The sequence below is a fragment of the Ascaphus truei genome, chromosome 7 (genome assembly GCF_040206685.1).
Source record: "Ascaphus truei isolate aAscTru1 chromosome 7, aAscTru1.hap1, whole genome shotgun sequence".
In the NCBI taxonomy this organism is placed as follows: Eukaryota; Metazoa; Chordata; class Amphibia; order Anura; family Ascaphidae; genus Ascaphus; species Ascaphus truei.
In genome coordinates this window covers 47,387,622-47,409,913 of record NC_134489.1, presented here as the reverse complement: position 1 = coordinate 47,409,913, position 22,292 = coordinate 47,387,622, and the positions used below count along the sequence as shown (strand labels likewise).

The window sequence follows — 22,292 nt, the reverse complement described above, 5'->3', positions numbered from 1 at the left end:
GTGGTGTCACCTCCAAGATCTATGGGATGATTGCAGATTCAACAGTGTCTGTGGTTTAGGAGACTCGGTACTTAACGGGTTAATACCCAATTGCTGCACGGGTGAGACTGTTCCGGTATACCAGGGGGAGAGAGGGTGTATGTTTGCTGTGGTAGCAGACAATGTAGTGGTTATCATCTGATGTACTGATCATTGTGAGTAAACCCAGCTACTACATTTGCATTTGAGATTTACACTGTTGTTATACCATTTGTGGTGCGCTGAGTTTGCTGCGGTTTATCACTACCTACCACATACATACCATTTCATTTATCTAGGGAGGAGGTTGTCGAAGGTGACATATATCTCTATGGTATATATTAAATCTCTGGCATATGATGATGTGCAATATCCTATATAGAGGCACTTGTAGTACACACCATTAACTATCCCCCTTCTATCTGCATTTACGTCCTGATTCTAGTCACCACCAGGAGGGTTCATTTGATGTATCCATTATTGGATTGTTTACTCCCTTTCCTTCTGGTGTCACCCAATACCTTGTGTTTGAATTGTTTTTATGCTATTTGAGTACGCGTCGTTGTCTTGTGTAATTAATAAAACTTTATTGTTTTGCCTACATCAGGCTTTTATTGGTAACCGTTCGCCCACAGTGTTGGGAGCGGTTACTTTCTGTACCCCATACAGCTCATTTGATCATACATCAGGGAGCACTATACCCCTAATACAATTAACAGCCTTGTTGTGCAGTGTTAAAAGGGATCTGTGGGAGACCTCTTGTGTCTTCTTGTTTGCTTGTTCTGCCAGTACCATTCCTTTGCACCGGCTATTTTTATTAGAAACTAATTGGTGAGCGGTTTTTCATAAGTTATCTTTACATCTGTATTGCACTGTGCATAGGATACATTAAAATTAATAATAATTTGCAATCAGAAGGAAAACAGAACAATATTATGCAGTAACAGTGATATTGCACTTATGTTTCATGCTACTGTATAGGAAGCACCACAACAGTTAGGTGTCCGTGGACTCACATATTTATTTGTATATGCCTCACTGTCTCTCCTACTGTGCTGTGACAGGTCTTATAACCACTAACGGTGAACGCTGGCAGAAGCTGCGACGATTCACAGTGAGCACTCTGAGGAATTTAGGGATGGGAAAGAGATCCATGGAGCAGAGAGTGCAAGAGGAGGCTCAGCACCTTGTACAGGCCATATCCAAGACAGGAGGTACAATATACAGATGCAGGAGCAACCGACCCTTCAGTGCTGAAGGAATGGGGCTGTCATAGCACATAATGCAATGTCTGTATGGTCATAAAAAGAGATTCTGAGAGATGCAATGTAGCCAACAAAAAAATGCAAGTACTCACAATAAGTACAACACTGCTCTCACTTGGGGATACACTAAATTCCGTTAAATCAGGGCAAATAAAGTCAGATTATCTAAACAGATGTTATTTTCCTGAGTTCAACAGGCATCCATTAAACTAAGTAATTATATGCAAAAACAACAGCCATCATTTTACTCATTGGCATAGAGTTCGTGTTAGGTTATTTAGGATTCACTTCAAATTACATGAATTCATGTATTGCCTAGGGGTGGTGTTGGCTCTGCCCAAGCCCTGAAATATGGGGTTTGTAAGAGAGGAGAGAGAGACCCATCTTACAAGAGTCCCAAGTAATATATATATACAGTGTTCGACAAACCTATACATTTGCACGCCCCGGGCGAGTGGATTTAACATCGTGGCGAGCGCCTATTTGCCCAAGCAGCACACGTTTGGTACTAGGTGGCGAGTAGATTTTTTTTTTTCGGCGAGTAGATTTTTTGGTGATTTGTCGACCACTGTGTGTGTGTGTATATATATATATATATATATATATATATATATATATATATATATATATATATATATATATATATATATATATATATATATATATATTATATATATATCTATCCCCTCAATCCCACCTTGAAACAACATGTGGAGAGACACCTATGCAGAAAAAGGAGCAAACCTGAGATACCTGATATATATGCTAATAGAAATCATTACAATATACCGGAATTCCCTGCCCCATACCATCATACTCTTCCAAAGCTTTCAGATGTTTAAAAACTCCCTGACAACTCACCTTTTCAAGGAACCCTACTCTCTATACCTCTAACATTCAACACCCCTCCCTTTTCAACCCCATTGGGACCAGCTGCGTGGCTAGATCAATGTCCATGTTATGTAACATTTCCGCCCCCCCTCCAAAAACAAACAAACAAAACAAACATAATCGCTTCAGCTGTCAGACTAGGCCACATTTTACTTAACCACAATGTAGAGAAATTCTCAACAGATTGGCGCAATCTTCATTACAAATATAAATATTTCAATCAATGTATAAAAATATTGTGCAGATGGATATGACCACAGAAAATTGACACTTCATCACATGTAAATTCTAATATAATTCCAAACAGTTTATTCATGAAAAATAAAGGCACACATGCAATGCAAATTGCAACAGGTGGCCAATATATAATCTACAATAATATTACCAACCACTAAAACGTTTGCAAACCTAAAAAGCGTCCATCAGGCCCTTTCGAAGCCATTACAATATTCACAGCCTAATTGATACTAAATAGATTAGTCACTACATACAGATGTAGTAAGACTTACTGCCTCCGTGACTGTGGATAAACAGGATGAAATCTGCAGCCCATCTGCAGATGGTCCACGACCTTCACAAGCAGTATATTTTTTGGGAGAATTAAAGCAGTATTAATCATCCCGAGCCAGACAGTCTGTAATCGTTGTGCAGAGAGAAACTATGTGTCTCCTCTATGTGTCTCCTCAGAGCAGCGCTTACAGTCTGTCTGCCCCTTTACCTAGATGCCCGAATATGGGCCTCTACGTAATGAGGGGTGTCACAAACGGCACACCTGTGAGCACGTGACCTACATATGGAACACGGGTTAATACACAGCTTGCTAGCTGTTCCACTTTTCACCTTCATAAAGGTCCCTCAAATGGAAAATATCTCCCCTAAATACATCCTCATATATCACCTGTCATGAACAGCACACAAGTGAGCATGTGACTTAGATATGCAACCAGGAGTAATACCTACTCTAGTCAACTCACCTTTCACCTGGGCAAGGTACCTTCAATTAGTTAATATTAACACCTTACTCAATTGTAATCAAATCTATACCCTTCCACCACCCAAGAAATGCAAAAATATGTAAAATTAATCTCTGCCATGGTCCCAGGTCCCTGTTTATTATAGAAAAAACTATGCACACACAAACATCTGTTGTAGCAAAATGGGTCCAAAAATGTAACTTCTCTCTCCAGAGCGTGCAAAAGTTCATTCAGGGCCCCAAAGCATCACCTACTAAATGTTTTACTATATATCAAAATACAGTGCTTAGATTACAGAAAAAAGATTATGAGAACATACAATTACAGTACATGTAGGACAGTTTCTTAAAAAAACAGGATAAAACATAAAACCGAAATCCCTATACATTCCGTTACCATACGTCAAGATTTTCTCCCAGAGAGGCACTAACGAAGAACTAAAAAATCACGTTTGGTCCAAAACACACCTCTGTTGAAATCTGATTTTCATACTCCTTGCTAAGACTTAAGTACGATTTTCCCCCATTGAAGCAATTTAAGCCCACCCCTGTCATCAGCTGTGAGATTGTCATAAAACTGCAAGAGTAAAAAACTTCGACAAAAACGACATTTAAACTATCCCTCATTATATAAACGCACTCTTAACTTCGCGTGAGTCACATCAATAGATTCAAGCAGTCATTAGTGATGCAACGAGACTAGGCATGACCATCGTAATCCTACATTTAAGGTACAAATGGATATCTGTCCTAGGCACCTCTTACCTAGGCAGTGTGCGGTCTCGTTACATGCCACTCTGTGACATGATTACCAATCTGTAAGTCTTAGTATGTACAGTAGATGGCATCACATGATATCATTTTTAATAAAACCCTTCAACGAAGCATGACCTGTGTAACCTATCTCTGGAATGTACCAGTAATTATTCATGAACGTTGAGGTTTCTTTGAGGCTGAAAAATAGTGTCTGGTTAGCATTTATGACCGTCTAAATCCCAGATGTCACTTTTAGCGAGCTATCCACGATAGCCCCCCCCCCCACGCCTCCCTCCAATTAAGCCCTCTGAGGACTAGCACAGACCCAGAAAATGTTTTGACAAGTCATCAACCCAATACGTTGTATTTTTAAACACAAATTGTTGTACCATTAACCCCTGATGCAAAAGATGGATTAAAATACATAATATCTCATGATATTATCATGACAAGGGGGAACACTAAAGTACCATATTTGGTCATCTATGTCATCAAGAGGCAGGACATTTAAATAATTTTTCTGTACTGGTTTGAAGCAAGGGTCTCCCGGGTGAACCCCATTAATTTCAGCTCCGGGGACCCCCTGCTTCCAGAGATATAGACATCCGTATTGGATTCCGGTGGGTGTATTTTATTGTCACTTATATTTTATTTGTAATTTTTATTTTATTGTAATGTGTTTTTTATGCTTTTGAATGGGCAAAACCTATATTAGCCATATTTGGCTAATAAGGCTATTCCCCATTACTGTGTGTGGTAGTGGGGGTATTTTGGGTATAGGTGGTGGCTGATGGGGTAGTTTCCTCGGGCTGGGTGGTTAGGTCTCCCAGGGTAGTGGGAGGGGTTAACCACTTATTTACCTTAGCAGTTTTTTATTTTTACTCGTTCCATACTGTATAGAAGCAGGGGTCTTCAGAGTTAAACCCCATTAATTTAAGCTCTGGGGATCCCCCGCTTCTGGAGATAGAGACCTCTGTAGGGGTGCCAGTAGCATATAGTAAATGTTATAAGATGGACACTGATCTGTGTTGTCAGGTGAAGAATTTAATCCCCAGATTCTGCTTGGACGTTCAGTGAACAATGTTATAAACCTGATTGTGTTTGGGAAACGCTGGGACTACGAGGATGAAAAGTTTCTGAAGTTCTTGCAGATAACAAATAACTTGCTTAACTTCATCCGAGCCCCATTGGGACTGGTCAGTACTCTTTCTACCTCTTTATTCAGGGCTGGGGCAAGGTCATTAGGTGCCCTAGGAGAGCTTTGCACCCCCTCCTCACAATTAGCTTTAGAAAATTAAAATGGGGCATTAGTATGAATAATAATCCTGCATCTATATTTGTAGATTTATTTTACATTAAAAATGAGAATATGATTGCTTATTGTACATTCTCATTGTACTGGGGGTATTGTTATGTGCCTGCGGGGTTATAGTTGTGTCCGTGGGGGGAGTAGTTACTATATGTGCCTGGGAGGGTAAAGAGAATGAGGTATGGGCTTTGGGGTAAAGGTTTGTTCCTGGGGGAGGGCCACAACAGAGGGAGGAAGGAACCGTGTGCTTACCTGCAGCCTTGGAAGCTGGATATGGGCCTGCTAGATGCCTGCCAGAGGCGGCCCACACTGCAGAGAATGCTTTCAAAGGGGAACTTCCATAATGGGCCTGCAGAGGTTCCTCAGACAGTGTCTGCAGAGGTTCCTGTCAGTTCTTTCTGCTTCCAGCAGGACCCCTCCCCCATGAGAAAGCGCCCAAGTGGCATGAAACTTGGCAGACGTTGGAGATTTTTTCATCTGATGTTTTTAATTTGTTATGAGTTAATAATATGTAATACTTTTTGAACACCAAATACCCATGCCACTATATCAACAACAAGTTGCTCCACATCTTCCTGCTCTCTTTTCTGCACCTCTGTGGATCTGGCACATGTAAGAGTCGCCAGCATGGTGCCTGGGCCCCCTAGTTACTGGGCCCGTGATAGTGGTCCCAGCTGTGCCCCCGTCATGTTACAGTACATGGAAAGCCATTTTTTGCCACCTGCACATTTTGCAGCTCTAGACTGCCTAGTTTTCCTAGGTTAAACCGGCCCTGTAATATCACTATTTCAACTTGAGGTTTGAAGGACAACCTTAATTGTCCTTTGATCCATTCGATCTCTGTTTTATTATGTCACTATGTGGTGTGACTGACCGATTTTCATGGACAATGTGACCCTTAGTGTATGTCTTTTTAACTGTGTCAATCCTGCACTGGACATAATTAACAAGATGGACCAGTTATCCATGTTGTCAATGCAGTTAATGGGGCAGAGTAGATAACAGTAGCTCTCAATTATATTTCCTCTTATTCCCGCAGGTGTACATTGCATTTCAGAGAATAATGAGGCACCTGCCCGGCCCTCATCAGAAGATATTCCAGGACTGTGAGGAGGTGAAATCTTTCATCCGGGAACAGATGCATTCCCACAGAGACACTCTGGATTCAGATTCACCAAGAGACTATATAGACTGCTTCCTCATTAGGGCAAAAGAGGTGAAACACACAGCCCCCACACATCCTAACATCTGTAAAGTGATATACTGTATCATAATTCAGTGTAATGTTTTACAGGCCCCCTTACCAATACATATTGGCGTTTGTACAAGGTGAAAGCATTTGTTTCATAATTTAATGTGCATTTAAATCCTACAGAGAACAGCGCAAAAAAAACATACAAACTAATTAGTAAAGTATAACACACTGTGCCCCAGAGTCATCAAAGCGTGAGCCGCTGCATCACGCCCGAATCTGCGGCATCTGCCACTGTCTATAATAGATGATATCGCCGATTCAGTCATCATACAGCGGCAGGGTATAAATAGGAACCAGGGTGCAATGAGACTGGGGGCATGAGTCCAACAGTGCAGGGATAGGCTGGAAAACACCTGAAGCAGGTGAGCAGGTAGATCGTGTTGCCGCGCGGCTTGCGAGCGGTGCATGTGCGTAACGCGTGCGCACCACACGGGGGGACCACGCGGTACAAGCAGGGGGGCAGAGCCTAACTCTGCTTGAGTCTCAGAACTCCCCTGCGTGCGCACGCATCCTGTAACGCGCCCGAGGGTTTGTCTCGTGGGGGGTGAGGAGAGAGACCGCAGTGAGCTGGGGACCGCTGCCGTGGAGTGCTGTAAAGCGGCAGGTAAGGGGGGAACCCTCTTTGAGAGAGGTGCTCCCTGATTCCTTACAACCATTCTGTGGCTAACGAAATGCTTTTATTTGTGCGAGCTTTCGAGATGCACTGATCTCTTCTTCCGGCGATGTTACAATGAATGAAACCAAAAAAGGGTTTTTAATTTAAAACAGTGCATACTGGAATGTGATCTGTGATTGAAGCTTATCCCTCCCCCCTGTGCAGTATGCGTTTTATGAATTGAGGTGTTAAATGGACCCAGAATGTAAGTGATGTAAGAGTGCGTATGTATGTGTGAGTGTGTGTGTGTAAATATAATTTTTTTAGAGCGCCCACAGAGTGTTCAGCGCTTTACAAAAGTTGTGTGTGGAGTGGACGTATATATAGTGGTGTGGGTATGTGCAGAAATGTAAGAGGGTGTTGCATTAATATGTGTGTGTAGATACTATGTGGTCCCTATTGGTTTATAGGGATGGAATTACATAGTGTATTAGTATGTGCAGGAGACAGCTGTGTGTGCATTCATGCAGTATAGCGCAGTATGTACAGACATGGCATTTAGCACTCATGGGAAGAGAGTTCACTTGTGTCATTAATGACTGATGAAACAGTTGCATAAATTTGTATTCATGCAACCGTCTCTCTTTCAGTGTTCTAAGATTACCTTTGAGTATGGCCACCTTCAGATCATTCATTTTATGGCCAGAGACAGAGAAATGTTCACCGACAGGACTGTCTCTTGTTTAGCCCCTGTCTCGTCTCACCTATGTAGTAGCAGCCCCCTGGGCATTTCATGCAGATGATGAGGTAGATATACTGTATACACACACACACAGACACATATATATATATATGTAGCCGGGTACCCCCTGACAAATATTCTGCCCAATGGGCTGGCAGTAAACCCAGGTATTATCAGGTTGCCAGCAGTTAGTTTGGGGTTTTCCCACTTCATTGGTACTGCACTTGAGTGACAGCAGAGGGTGGTATATCCTGTTGTAGCTGGGACAACGGGGTGCCCGCCTTCTGGCTGTACTTAAGGGCAGGACCACCCTAAAGTTGGAAAGTTGTTCCTTCCCTCTGAGGAAGGCAGGTCACACAACTGGGAGCTTGAGATTGGGGCCTTCCCATGTGCTTCTTCTGGCTGCATGTGCCCTTGGCTTGTAGTGACGGTCTAGAGACCATCATCCAGTGAATAGTGACAGACTGGATCCGTCAGAAGACTGCTGTGTAACTGTTACTGCAGAGTGTAGTAATAAATCCGTTTCAGTTTGCAATATACCTCCTGCCTGGTGCGTGACCTTACTGGGGGGAGAGGTAATAAGTTCTACCATGGGAGATCACCTTCATTTGCTGGAGCCTACGGCAGATGGAGGTGCTGCACTGCTAAGAAGACATGTGGCCAGAGGCCTGTTCCTGTGTCCCCACTACCATCGGTGGAGGGCCCACCCTCCTGTTGCCAGCAGGTATATGCACCATACACCCTGAAATGGCCACTATCTGCGATTGGATGGGGGAAGCACTGACACACACACACACACACACACACACACACACACACACACACACACACACACACACACACACACACACATACACACACACACACACATAACAATCATCTGTTCCTTAGCAGGTCTAAAATTTAGGTAAAGCAGTGGGAAATGAGCACCTCAATCAGGAACAGGCTGGAGGCAAAGTGCTATTCAAAAAAAGAACTTTATTGCGGCATGAAAGCCAAAGATAAAATTACATGAGGAGGATCCTCTGACGCGTTTCGTCCGCTGCGGCAAAATACCCAAGAGTTACATCTCAGACTCTACAGGCCTCACTTAGCATGTTACATGTTAACGTTCATGACAGTACAATTAAAAAAAGACTGAACAAGTATGGTTTGTTTGGAAGGGTTGCCAGGAGAAAGCCTCTTCTCTCTAAAAAGAACATGGCAGCACGGCTTAGGTTTGCAAAGTTGCATCTGAACAAACCACAAGACTTCTGGAACAATGTCCTTTGGACAGACGAGACCAAAATAGAGATGTTTGGCCATAATGCACAGTGCCACGTTTGGCGAAAACCAAACACAGAATATCAACACAAACACCTCATACCAACTGTCAAGCATGGTGGTGGAGGGGTGATGATTTGGGCTTGTTTTTGCAGCCACAAGACCTGGGAACCTTGCAGTCATTGAGTCGACCATGAACTCCTCTCTATACCAAAGTATTCTAGAGTCCAATGTGAGGCCATCTGTCCGACAACTAAAGCTTGGCCGAAATTGTGTCATGCAACAGGACAATGATCCCAAGCACACCAGCAAATCATTCAGAAAATGATTACTTCAAGTTATTGCTGCTAAAGGTGGTTCTACAAGCTTTTGAATCATAAGGTATACTTAGTTTTTCACACATGGCTTCTCCATTTTGGCTTTATTTTTTTAAATATATCATGACACGGTGTATTATGTCATCTGAGGTAGTATTTACCTAATTTTAAGACCTGCTAAGCAATAGATGATTGTTACTATGGGGGCTATGCACTAAGCTCCGATAAGTCGTTTTAAGAGCGCAACGTGCTCTTAGAACCTGATGTTCCACCGAACACGATTCACTAAGCCATGCAAACAGGCACGTTGCGTTCTTAAACTGACTTTTTCCTGGAAATTTTTCAAAGTCCAACTTTGCTCGTACGATAACCTGTTTGCGTTCAATTCTGCCCTTCTCCGGGATTCACTAAGCTACGCAAAGTTATCGTACGCGAAAGTTGCGTTCAAAAAAGATCGCCAGCTCAAGGCAGGTGATAAAAAAGCTGGACTTTGAAAAATTTCTTTGTTTACATTTTTGCATGCGAAAAACCCATACAACAGGCCAGCGGGAGTCCCCGGCTGACCCCGCGGGGGCCCCCGAGGGAGGCCTGGGGTCATGCGGGTGTCCTCGGCTGACTCCGCGGGTGTCCAGGGGTCCCCGGCTCACCAAGCGGGGGTCCCCGCGGCCGTCCCGGGGTCCCCGTGGGAGTCCCGGGTTACCCGCGGGCCTGCGGTACCAATGTTGTGCCTCCAAAAATAATAAACAATATTTATAACTAAATACACCCCCCTAACACATACAATACAGTAATGGGCAAAATTACTATTATCCACATATGGATAATAATGCATTTACCCATTTTAAATCCATATAAATTACAATAAATACAGTAAATACATATTACACTTACCTTTTCCAGGCACCCACGATGAAGGCCATCTTCATCCTCATCTTCATCCTGCCCATGTCCCTCCGGTGCTGCAAAACATACACAAGAATAAAAATAGCCAATGTAATGTCTCCTATCCCCTTAATCACCTTAGCGGTCATTAACTGCTACAGTCGTTAAGGGGTTAACCCACCCTCACCCACCTCTCGGGATGCCTAAATACCTTCCCCCACTACCCATCCCATGAGGCCTAACCACCCTCACCCACTAACCCAGGCGGTAGGCCTACCCACATACCCTTGGGGCCATTACCCCCTTCCCCCACCCCCAGTACCCACAAGAAAAACAATACACAGCCCCACAATAAACATCATTATATTTATTCAATACATAACCCACCCCCTATGCCCCCCATAAATACATGATTTATTATTTTACATACAGGGTTAATACCCCAAGACCACGGGAGTCCCCGGTTGCCCTGACGGGTGTCCGTAGACCTCACAGTAGCCCAGCACCATGTTTCATACAGGGTCTGGAGGCCTACGGGTGGTCCCCGCCAGGCGCCGTGGTCCACCAGGTGGTCTCCGCGGGTCACCGTGGGCCACAATGGGGTCTCCACGGGTAGGCCCGCGGCTGTCTGGGGGGCCCCGGGTCAGACCCACAGGTGTTTGAGGGGTCTCGGGTCGTTCCCACGGGGGTCTGTGGGTTATTTTATGGTTACTTTTGGATTTGTCCGAGAGCTTCTGGTTCCCCTGGATTTCGGTGAGTGGGCATCTAATGGTAAGTAAACAAAACAAAAGTTTATTATTTTAACTTTTACAGGTTTTTTTGATTTTTTATTCATGTGTATTTTTTTTAAATTCCATTTAATGCCCCTGAATTGATCTATGTCCCTATGTAAAAGAAAAAAGTGGGAGAGGGCCCCCCGCAATGATGCTCCAATGCTGCGCGGTCAAAATTAATGAATAAAAGAATAATATATGCCGGAATGAATAAATATGAAAGCCGTGGCTCCTCAGTGAAGCCAAAGAAAGTGCATAGTCTGTGCTGTAATCACCTCACCTGCACCCCGTAGCGAGGACCCTCCTGTCTCCCCGCTGGCCGTCTCCCCTGCATGCACAGGAACCGAGAGAGCCTAGCTCCCACCTCGGCACTGCGTCCGAGGGAGTAACACTCCCACCCCGGTGCTGCAACCGAGGGAGCCAACTCTCCCACCTCGGAGTGATCACCGAGGAAGTACACCTCCCACCTCGGACCGCGGGGATGGCGACCTGGGCAGCCCAAATCTGAATAAGGGCAGGGACCTGGAGGATGGACTCCTATTGCCCCCTCAGGTGCCGCGAACTCACCCGCGCGATGGGAACCGAAGCCGTGCAGGGGGTGGGGACTGAGGGGTGACCCGCAACAGACCACAGCTGGATATTGGTCCCGTTGGTCAGAACTTCACTCTCGCTGGTAGGAGGGTCGAGGCGGTGGAAAGCACAAACACTGCACCGGCTAAACAAGCACCACGGAACAGCTCTGGAAAAAATCTTCCTGCTGGAACAGCTGATGAAGTGTCCGGAAAGGCGTGCTGCTATACCATAATGGTAATAGGAAAAATTGGGGGTAAGGTAGAGCACTGCAAAAACAAAAGGCAAAAAGTGAAATAAAAAAATAAACTATTTTATTTGGCCATTATGCCATGAATCTGACAGACACAGTTAAAAGGAACTCTGACGCGTTTCCCGCGTGATTGTTTTGCTAATGTTTATGTATCTCATGTATTTCTAATGTATATACACTGGCGACACACTTTATTCGAGCTCGGCTAGTCCCACGAATTCGGGTATACCCGGGTGTATTGAGGTTTGTGACTGTTTTCTGCCCGAGTGCATTGAGGTATTTTCCAAGCAGGGATTGAAGCATTTTATTCCCGCTGGCTGCAATACTGCACAGTATATATATATATACTGCATTACAATTCATGAATTTATGCCATCTGGTAGACACGCGAAGCATTGCAGCCTATTAAATCAGCCTATTAAATCCTAATCATTATCATTTAACAGATCAGCCGCCCGTCAGCCAGGCATGAACCCAGGCTGGGAAGGCAAACGCAACGGGGCTTGTCAGAGGTGAGGAGCGGCGCATTCCAGGTATCTGCCAGGTACATACTGGGTATTTGCTCGAATAAAGTGTGTCGGTGCAGTAGCAGCTTTATTTATAAATTTGTGTGTGTAATGTAATTTTTATTTAGTTACATGTTATTTTTAATGGCTTATTTCTGGTAGTTAGATTTGAATGATGGTGGTTACTTTCAATTAGAATTATTTTGGCAATGGTTTGGCTTTAGGAATTGAATAGGGAATTGTATAATTGATTTGGATTGTATTGTAATTGGTTTAGGAAATTGATTGATTGATGGTAAATTTATTTATTTTGCTTACTTTCTATTTGATTTTGTGGATGGCATTGGTGGTTAGGGGACATTGTTCATAGTGTATTTTATTTTTAAATTGATTTTGCATAGTATTACATGATGCACAAATTAATTGCATCATGTACACACTCAATGCAATTGTGCGACATTTGATATACATTTGTCAAGCTGCTGGTTTAATTGTAAGATGCAATGTGATGATTTTCAGATTAAGATTTCAGGTTTTTATTTATGCATGTTTTATGTGTTTCATAATAGGCAAATAATCTATTATCTGGATAATAGTTATTTTGCCCATTACTGTATTGTATGTGTTAGGGGGGGGGGGGGGTGTTGCATATTGCTATGTTTATTGGGGGCAATTGTCACCAATAAACATGCTATTGTGCCTTAACCCCTTCATTGCCTTTGCGGATAGACGCCAAGGTAATGAAGCTGCTTTAATGTATTTTTAATAATAGTGTGTGGGAGCAGGGGGTCCCCTGAGCTGAACCGCATTGATTTCTGCCTCAAGGAGCCCCTGCTTCCCATGTTACAGGCCCCGGTTTGGGACATCGGTGCCAGTGTCGCCGCCATCTTTATAGAGCCCACGTCGCGTCTTGGACGCTATAAAGATTGTGGCGACATTGGCCTCCAATGCCCCATACCGGGGCCTGTAACTTGGGAAGCAGGGGGTCTCTCATGCAGAAATCAATGCGGTTCAGCTCAGGGGACCCCCTGCTCCCGCACACTATTATTAAAATGTACATTAATGCAGCTTCATTACCATAGCGGATAGCCGCTAAGGTAAGGAATTATTGTTTATTGATATGTGTGTTTTGACAGTAGTGTAGATGTGTAGGGGGTCTCCAGATTGGTTTCAGCCTCGGGGACCCCCTACTTCAGGAGATACAGGCCACGTTATGGGGTGCCGGTATCGCCTGCAGAATGTAAATGTCCCGGTCACGTGACGTGGAAGCTTTCAAAGTGCAGGGGATACTGGCACCCCATAACGGGGCCTGTATCTCCTGAAGTAGGGAGTCCCCGGACCTGAAACCAATGCGATTCAGCTCCGGAGACCCCCTGCTCATGTACACTATTATTAAAATGTATTTGTTTTGTGTACGATCGCCTGTAACAGCCTTGCATGGAGATGGCAAATCTCCATGCAAATGTTCCAAGCGGCTTTTTTTTCTATCAGCTAGCGTACGTAAAGTTTAAGAACGTTAGCAGGGGGAAAAAGCTTGCACGTACGATAAGCCAGTTTTTGGGCCGTCCGAGAGAAAATGTGCTCAAGGCCTTAGTGAATCGCGTCTCCGGCTTCACTTTGTATCGGACGTGATTTTTAATTTCAACCAGACGCAAAAGCACGGAGCTTAGTGCATAGCCCCCTATGTCCTGATATGTAAAACCATGGAATTCAAAGAGGGTGTACTTTCTTTTTTCCATGACTGTGTGTGTGTGTATATATATATATATACCTATATACACACACCAAATTAACAACCCCCTACACACCCCATATACATGCACACAACATTGCTTTGTACCAGGCTATGCCACCCTCTCAACATCCGACAGACCTAATAAAAGGGAACAGTTCTGTCATGGTGAAGTGGCCTGGCCAGGCTCCAAACATGGAAATCAATATGTATGATAGGACTACTTATAGCTGCAAAAAATAGCATAAGAGAAGTGGGAAAAAGGGACCCCACGAAATGCCAAAAATAATGTCAAATCAGATAATATTTCACTTTACTTTACTTTTACTTTAAGTGCTGTTGCATGAAACGCGTAGGTGCGTTCATGTAGTCCGTTTTTATTGTATCTCTAGCTTGCAATAAATTGATCACTTATTTAGTTTGGAGTTGCCTGGCTATTTTTTCCCTTCTTTGGATACCAGAAGCAGGATTTCCCTGGCTGTGCTCTATCTTCATCTACCACATCTCCGTCCGTTGTACCTGATCACATGCGGTTGTATGTAGCATTTCAAAGGAAAGGGTGTCTTCTTGGGCTTTAGAGCTCCTGAGTGCCAGGGGTGGTTTACTAGATGATTGTAAGCTCTGGTTCGTCCTGGAACGCTCTGCTAACCACCCGATAAGCTGATTACATGTGAGAAAGGGCTTTGCTGCCCAAAACGCGTGGGAGGATTTTTCCTGTCCTGTTTGTAATTTGTCTTTTTGTTTTTTATGTAGTTCCATAAAAGGTTTTAATTTTTCTACTACCTGGTGAGTTGATGGTGCTTTCGCTGGAGTTGCCTGTCGGAACCAATCCTTTTCTTGCTCCAAACATGGAAATGCTGACCCACTGTCCCGAATGTACACCTCCCAAACAGATAGACCTTCTGACCCACATCTAAGGACTAGAATATGCACAGTTACACAGGCTGCCCTGCATGGGAGGGGCTGGGGTGTGGTCTGCACCTAATCCCTGCTACTAGCATAGAATAGAGTGCCAATGCAGATTTTGGAAAGGGTGGGGGGCACGGAGGTAGAGTGTGTGACGCTGATTGCAGAAAAGTCAGGAGGATGGGCTCATAACCAATTGGGGCCCTGGTGCAGCTGAACCAGTTCTACCACTGCTCATAATGGTATATTAATTTAAAGAAAACAAATGAACATAAAAAGGTTGCATTGATGATTGATTGTATCTGCTGTATCAATGTGACAGTGGTGTTCTCCCTCCCAGTCATAATTATCTTTCTTGGTATCGCTGCTCATGCTCAGCTTCTGTACCATGTCTTTGTGCTGCAGGAGGAGGGAAGCCCGGGGGGTGAGTTCTGCGAGGAGAATCTGGTGTATTCAATTTTCGATCTGTTCATGGCTGGAACAGAAACCACAGCAAACACCTTTCAGTTTTGCCTGCTGGTCATGATACATTTCCCCCACATCCAAGGTGAGAATGGATTGCTCTCTTAATGATACAATTCTCTGGGGAGAAGAGATTCTTTGATGGAGTGGAAGTGAAGGGAGGGGAGTGTTGGAGTGATGCACTCCAGGTTGAAAGCAGAGATAATACTCAGCAGGAGGGGAGCCAGGGCCAGTTCATCCATTAGGCCAAATAGGCTGCTATGGCAGGAGCAAGCAATACCATAAAGTGACAAAGTAATCATATCCATGTCTGTTAAAGACTGTAATGATAATGAGACCCTCTTGTTCTCAGAGCGGCTGCAGCAGGAGATAGACACAGTTATTGGGGATCATTGCTCCCCTAGGATGGAGAATCGGATCCAGATGCCTTACACAAATGCTGTGGTGCATGAGATCCAGAGGTTCCTGGACGTGGCACCAATGGCACTTCCTCACGTGGTGACCCACGACACATTCTTCCGAGGGTTCATTATCCCCAAGGTGAAAGCTAGCCACCACAGGCATGGAATTTATTGGGGCGCACCTTACTAACTACAATTATCGCTTAATTTCCAGAAATATCTGCAGTGATGCCATAGTGTAGTGATACTTTATAAGACTGGGGATGGTGCAGTGATGCTTTGTAGGACTGGAGATGGTCGAGTGAGGTTTTATAGGGTTGGGGATTAGGCAGTTTTTTTTTATTTCTAGGGCTGGATTGATGCAATGATGCTTCAATGGGCTCTGGATGGTGCAGTGAGATTGTATAGGGCTGGGGATGGTGCAGTGATGCTTTATAGGGCTGGGGATTGAATAGTGCTGGTGTAGGATGGAGAATAATTGCTGGGGCTCCAGCATGATCTAAACAGGTCTCTCTTTCCATTCTCCAACAGGGAACCACTGTTTTCCCGCTCCTTTGCTCAGTGCTGTCTGACCCATGCCACTGGGAAACACCCGATGAGTTTAACCCAGGACATTTCCTGGACCATAAGGGGGCTTTTTACATGAAGGCAGCATTCATGCCTTTCTCAGCAGGTATAACGTTGTTCTCCATGTTACAGGGATAAACGGCTCTGCAAGACACTGCAGGGTTGCCGTCTTTCTGTGGTTTGATACAAACTTATGTCATTCTTTGCTGCAGGGAAGCGGATCTGTCCAGGGGAGGGTCTGGCTCGTATGGAAATCTTCCTCTTCCTCACGACTGTGCTACAGAAATTCACATTCAGGACTGCAAATCACCCCTGCACCTTAAATCTCGGTACTCTGAGGAGGGCCTTCCGTAAAGGGGGACTTTCATTCTGTCTGAAAGCCTCCCCAAGAACCTGACCCATTTAGAACTGAGTGGAGATGAAAGGGGGGGGGGCATCTAAACTATAAAAGAGGGGCAAAGGTTGCAGACAGAGAGGTGGTGAGCAGGGGAAGAGGTAAGACTGTAATAAGAGAGGTGAGGGGGTAGACAAAGTGAATGATGAGTGGGGAAGACGGCACAGTGGGAGAGAAGGAATGAGGAGGTCAGACTGTGAGAGATCATGGTGAGCGAATGAATGGGCAGACTAGGAGAGCGAGTAGGGTTAGACTGTGTGTGAGCTGGCGAAGGGAGAATAGAAAAAGTCACAGTGCATTAATATTGTGGAAAATCTGACAGGATGTGAGAGGATTCAATATTATTATTAGACATCAACAAATGTAGTAGTGCAGTTCAAAGAGGTTAAACACATATTTGATACATTAAAAATACGACATTAGCAACATACCTACTGATAAAATAAATCTTTACAGCAAGAAGCTTACAATCTAAACACAATGAACTAAAATAATGCAATTTGCATGCCCTGACTGGTGCGTGTCCAGGGAAAAATTCCTTAAAAAAAATATGATTGCTTTACGACAGTACCTGCCCAGGTCGTAGGAAGATTTTACATCTTCACTCGCAAAAAGAGAGTTTGCAGTAACACAAGAAGGCAAAACAAATTATGCACATGATCAGTAAGATAAATGTATACATTCACATGATTTTTTTGCAATCACATCAATGTCCTGAAAACAGGTCATGTTTTTAGAAAATAAATGTTTTCACAATAGCAGTGTGTATTGTGTATTCTTGGAGCTGTGTTATTGTGCTTTACAGGTGTGCTTTCAGTAGAAAAGGAAAAAGTTAACATATGCAATTATGAAATCGTTGAAATTGGAGGTACAATACAGAAAGGTGTTACATGGCTGATTGTAATATATAGTTACATAGTTACATACAGTAGTAGATGAGGTTGAAAAAATACGTACGTCCATCTAGTTCAACCTATGCTATATTTAGACAACAGATACTTTATCCTTTATCTATACTTATTGATCCAGGCGAAGGCAAACAAAACCCCAGAGTCACATCATCCAATGATATCTCATAAGGGGAAAAATAAATTCCTTCCTGACTCCAAGAATTGGCAATCGGATTATTCCCTGGATCAACATCTTTCCCATGTTTACTTATTTGGTATATCCCTGTATACCTTTCCTATCTAAAAAGATATCCAACAAATATATAAATAATGTTACAGTGAAAGCAATGTGATCTGTATCTTTTAGACCTTTTGGTGTCAGACGTGCCTGCAATGCATTGCTTTTCATACTGATATATTGCTATGGAATGCATTGCAGGTCCCGTGTTAGGTGGAAAGACTATATAGCTGTGATATTCATGGAAACTCAATGATACAGTATACAACTGCCCTCCCCACCATGGCAGACATCTCTTATAACTAGGGTGACCATTCGTACCGGTTTTACCGGTACAGTCCCATTTTTTTGAGGCCTGTCCCGGTTTAAGTCTGTCCCGGTTTTTGTCCCTGGTCCCGGTATTGCGGGGCAGCGGCGGTGAGGAGAATGCGGCGGCCGGTAAGTATTTTGTATGTTTGCGTGTGAATGCTGCCGGGGGACTGAATGATGGAGAATGCCGGGGGCGGGACTTAGAATGCCGGCCGGCCCGTAGGGGATTGGATGAATGACGATGCGGGGGCGGGACTTAGAATGCCGGCCGGCCCGCAGGGGATTGGTCGCAGGCATGTCAGAGGAAGCCGGGGGCGGGGCTTCCGCTTTGTGAAGCGCACACGTGACTGACTGCCTTCCCGCTCCCGGCTCCTCTGCTCTGTGCGCGGTGAGTGTCCCCCTTCTGTCCCGGGTCCCAGCCGGGGGGGGGGGGGTGCGCAATAGGAGGTGGTAGCAGGGGTGCGCCTGCCTTTTTGCCCCCCGGCGTGCGCGCCTGCCTTTTCCCCCCGGCACGCGCCTGCCTTTGCCCCCCGGCGCGCGCGCCTGCCTTTGCCCCCCGGCGCGCGCGCCTGCCTTTGCCCCCCGGCGCGCGCCTGCCTTTGCCCCCCGGCGCGCGCCTGCCTTTGCGCTCACTTCCCCCCGTCCACTTGGTGTGGGAGATAGGCTCGGGGGCGGGCAGTGGTGGCTGCGCGTTGTGCGGGCGGTGCAGGGGCTGGCGGGGTGTATGTGTGTGTGTGTGTGTGTGTGTGTGTGTGTGTATCAGTGTGTGTGTGTGTGTGTGTATCAGTGTGTGTGTGTGTGTGTGTATCAGTGGGTGTGTGTGTGTATCAGTGGGTGTGTGTATCAGTGGGTGTGTGTGTGTATCAGAGGGTGTGTGTGTATCAGTGGGTGTGTATCAGTGGGAGTGTGTGTATCAGTGTGTGTGTGTATCAGTGTGTGTGTGTATCAGTGGGTGTGTGTGTATCAGTGGGTGTGTGTGTGTATCAGTGGGTGTGTGTATCAGTGGGTGTGTGTGTGTATCAGTGGGTGTGTGTGTATCAGTGGGTGTGTGTATCAGTGGGTGGGTGTGTATCAGTGTGTGTGTGTGTGTATCAGTGTGTGTGTGTATCAGTGTGTGTGTGTGTATCAGTGGGTGTGTGTGTGTGTATCAGTGGGTGTGTGTGTGTGTATCAGTGGGTGGGTGTGTGTGTATCAGTGGGTGTGTGTGTATCAGTGTGTGTGTGTGTGTATCAGGGTGTGTGTGTATCATGGTGTGTGTGTGTGTGTATCAGGGTGTGTGTGTGTGTGTGTATCAGGGTGTGTGTGTATCAGGGTGTGTGTGTGTGTATCAGTGTGTGTGTGTGTGTATCAGGGTGTGTGTGTGTATCAGGGTGTGTGTGTGTGTGTGTATACATCAGTAGGTGTGTGTGTATCAGTGGGTGTGTGTGTGTGTATCAGTGGGTGGGTGTGTATCAGTGGGTGTGTGTGTATCAGTGGGTGTGTGTGTATCAGTGGGTGTGTGTGTATCAGTGGGTGGGTGTGTATCAGTGGGTGTGTGTGTGTATCAGTGGTTGTGTGTGTGTGTATCAGTAGGTGTGTGTGTGTATCAGTGGGTGTGTGTGTGTATCAGTGGGTGTGTGTGTATCAGTGGGTGTGTGTGTGTATCAGTGTGTATCAGTGCGTGTGTGTATCAGTGGGTGTATGGGTGTGTATCGGTGGGTGTGGGTATCAGTGGGTGTGGGTATCAGTGGGTGGGGGTGTGTGTGTATCAGTGGGTTGGGTGGGTGTGTATCTGTGTGTGTCAGTGGGTGGGTGTGAGTATGAGTGGGTGGGTGTGGGTATCAGTGGTTGTGGGTATCAGTGGGTGGGGGTGTGTGTGTATCAGTGGGCTGGGTGGGTGTGTCAGTGTGTGTGTGTGTATGTGTGTATCAGTGGGTGTGTGTCTCCCTCACCCTCCCTGTCTCTCCCCTCCCTTTCTCTCCCCCTCACTGTCACTCCGTCTCTCCCTCCCTCTCCCTCCCTCCCTGTCTCTCCCTCTCCCTCCCTCTCTGTCTCTCCCTCCCTCCCTGTCTCTCCCTCCCTCCCCGTCTCTCCCTCCCTCCCCGTCTCTCCCTCCCTCCCCGTCTCTCCCCCCCTCCCCGTCTCTCCCTCCCTCCCCGTCTCTCCCTCCCGTCTCTCCCTCCCTCCCCGTCTCTCCCTCCCTCCCCGTCTCTCCCTCCCCGTCTCTGTCTCTCCCTCCCTTACGTCTCTGTCTCCCTCCCTCCCCGTCTCTGTCTCTCCCTCCCTCCCCGTCTCTGTCTCTCCCTCCCTCCCCGTCTCTGTCTCTCCCTCCCTCCCCGTCTCTGTCTCTCCCTCCCTCCCCGTCTCTGTCTCTCCCTCCCTCCCTGTCTCTCCCTCCCTCCCTGTCTCTCCCTCTCCCTCCCTCCCTGTCTCTCCCTCTCCCTCCCTCCCTGTCTCTCCCTCTCCCTCCCTCCCTGTCTCTTCCCCCCTGCCTGTCTCTCCCTCCCTCCCTCTCCCCCTGTCTCCCTCTCTCCCCCTGTCTCCCTCTGTCTCTCTCTCTCCCCCTGTCTCCCTCTCTCTCCCCCTGTCTCCCTCTCTCCCCCTGTCTCTCTCTCTCCCCCTGTCTCCCTCTCTCTCTCTCCCCCCCTGTCTCCCTCTCTCTCTCTCCCCCTGTCTCCCTCTCTCCCCCTGTCTCCCTCTCTCCCCTGTCTCCCTCTCTCCCCTGTCTCCCTCTCTCCCCCTGTCTCCCTCTCTCCCCGTCTCCCTCTCTCCCCCTGTCTCCCTCTCCCCCCTGTCTCCCCCTCTCCCTCCTGTCTCTCCCCGTCTCCCTCTCCCCGTCTCTCCCCCTGTCTCCCTCTCTCTCTCCCTCTCCCCGTCTCTCCCTCTCCCCGTCTCTCCCTCTCTCTCTCCCCGTCTCTCCCTCTCTCTCCCCTTCTCCCCCTCTCTCCCCCCGTCTCCCTCTCTCTCTCTCCCCCCCCTGTATCCCTCTCTCTCTCTCTCTCCCCCTGTCTCCCTCTCTCTCTCTTTCCCCCATCTCCCTCTCTCTCCCTCTCTCCCCCTGTCTCCCTCTCTCCCCCTGTCTCCCTCTCTCCCCCTGTCTCCCTCTCTCCCCTTGTCTCCCTCTCTCCCCTTGTCTCCCTCTCTCCCCCTGTCTCCCTCTCTCTCCCTCTCTCTCTCTCCGTCTCTCCCTCTCTCTCTCCCCGTCTCTCCCTCTCTCTCTCCCCGTCTCTCCCTCTCTCTCTCCCCGTCTCTCCCTCTCTCCCCCTGTCTCTCCCCGTCTCTCCCTGTCTCTCCCCCTTCCTGTCTCTCCCCCTTCCTGTCTCTCCCCGTCTGTCTCTCCCCCTGTCTGTCTCGCCCCCTGTCTGTCTCTCCCCCTGTCTGTCTCTCCCCCTGTCTGTCTCTCCCCCTGTCTGTCTCTCCCCCTGTCTCCCTCTCTCTCCCTGTCTCCCTCTCTCTCCCTGTCTCCCTCTCTCCCCCTGTCTCCCTCTCTCCCCCTGTCTCCCTCTCTCCCCCTGGCTCCCTCTCTCCCCCTGGCTCCCTCTCTCCCCCTCTCTCTCCCTCTCTCCCCCTCTCCCCGTCTCTCCCTCTATCTCTCCCTCTCTCTCTCCCTCTCTCTCTCCCCGTCTCTCCCTCTCTCCCCATCTCTCCCTCTCTCTCCCCCTTCCTGTCTCTCCCCCTGTCTGTCTCTCCCCCTGTCTGTCTCTCCCCCTGTCTGTCTCTCCCCCTGTCTCCCTTTCTGTCTCATCTTAACTGCCGTATACCTACACTGAAGTAACCCGCCCTGCTTTCTTCCAGATCTGACTCAAGTTTCACACGGGAGACATCGGAAGACAGGTAGGGAACACCTCCCCTCCAGTATAGTACCTTGAGGGACTGCTGATCAGGTAAGATCCCAGATGGGATTGCTGCTTTAGAAATTGTGAAGAGGGGGCGTCCTGACAATGGTTAAGGGGTACAGAAGTCATTCACATCTGGCTTTTTTTTTGTTCGATTAGTGAGGCCATCCGAGACACACACCCACACCACACACCCACACCACACACACG

At 46.7% G+C, this 22,292-nt stretch overlaps 1 protein-coding gene across 1 annotated transcript in view; it reads left to right on the top strand.

Annotated features, from left to right (window-relative positions):
• The window catches only part of LOC142499211 (cytochrome P450 2A4-like), a 44,367-nt gene extending 26,779 nt beyond the window's left edge, over nucleotides 1-17,588 (top strand). The window contains exons 3-9 of the mRNA XM_075608247.1: nucleotides 1,083-1,232; nucleotides 4,939-5,099; nucleotides 6,252-6,428; nucleotides 15,412-15,553; nucleotides 15,821-16,008; nucleotides 16,401-16,542; nucleotides 16,649-17,588. Coding sequence (XP_075464362.1) covers nucleotides 1,083-1,232; nucleotides 4,939-5,099; nucleotides 6,252-6,428; nucleotides 15,412-15,553; nucleotides 15,821-16,008; nucleotides 16,401-16,542; nucleotides 16,649-16,833 — 1,145 coding nt within the window. The 3' untranslated portion in view covers nucleotides 16,834-17,588. The remainder of the gene's footprint in view (nucleotides 1-1,082; nucleotides 1,233-4,938; nucleotides 5,100-6,251; nucleotides 6,429-15,411; nucleotides 15,554-15,820; nucleotides 16,009-16,400; nucleotides 16,543-16,648) is intronic.
• Nucleotides 17,589-22,292: the final 4,704 nt, after the last annotated feature.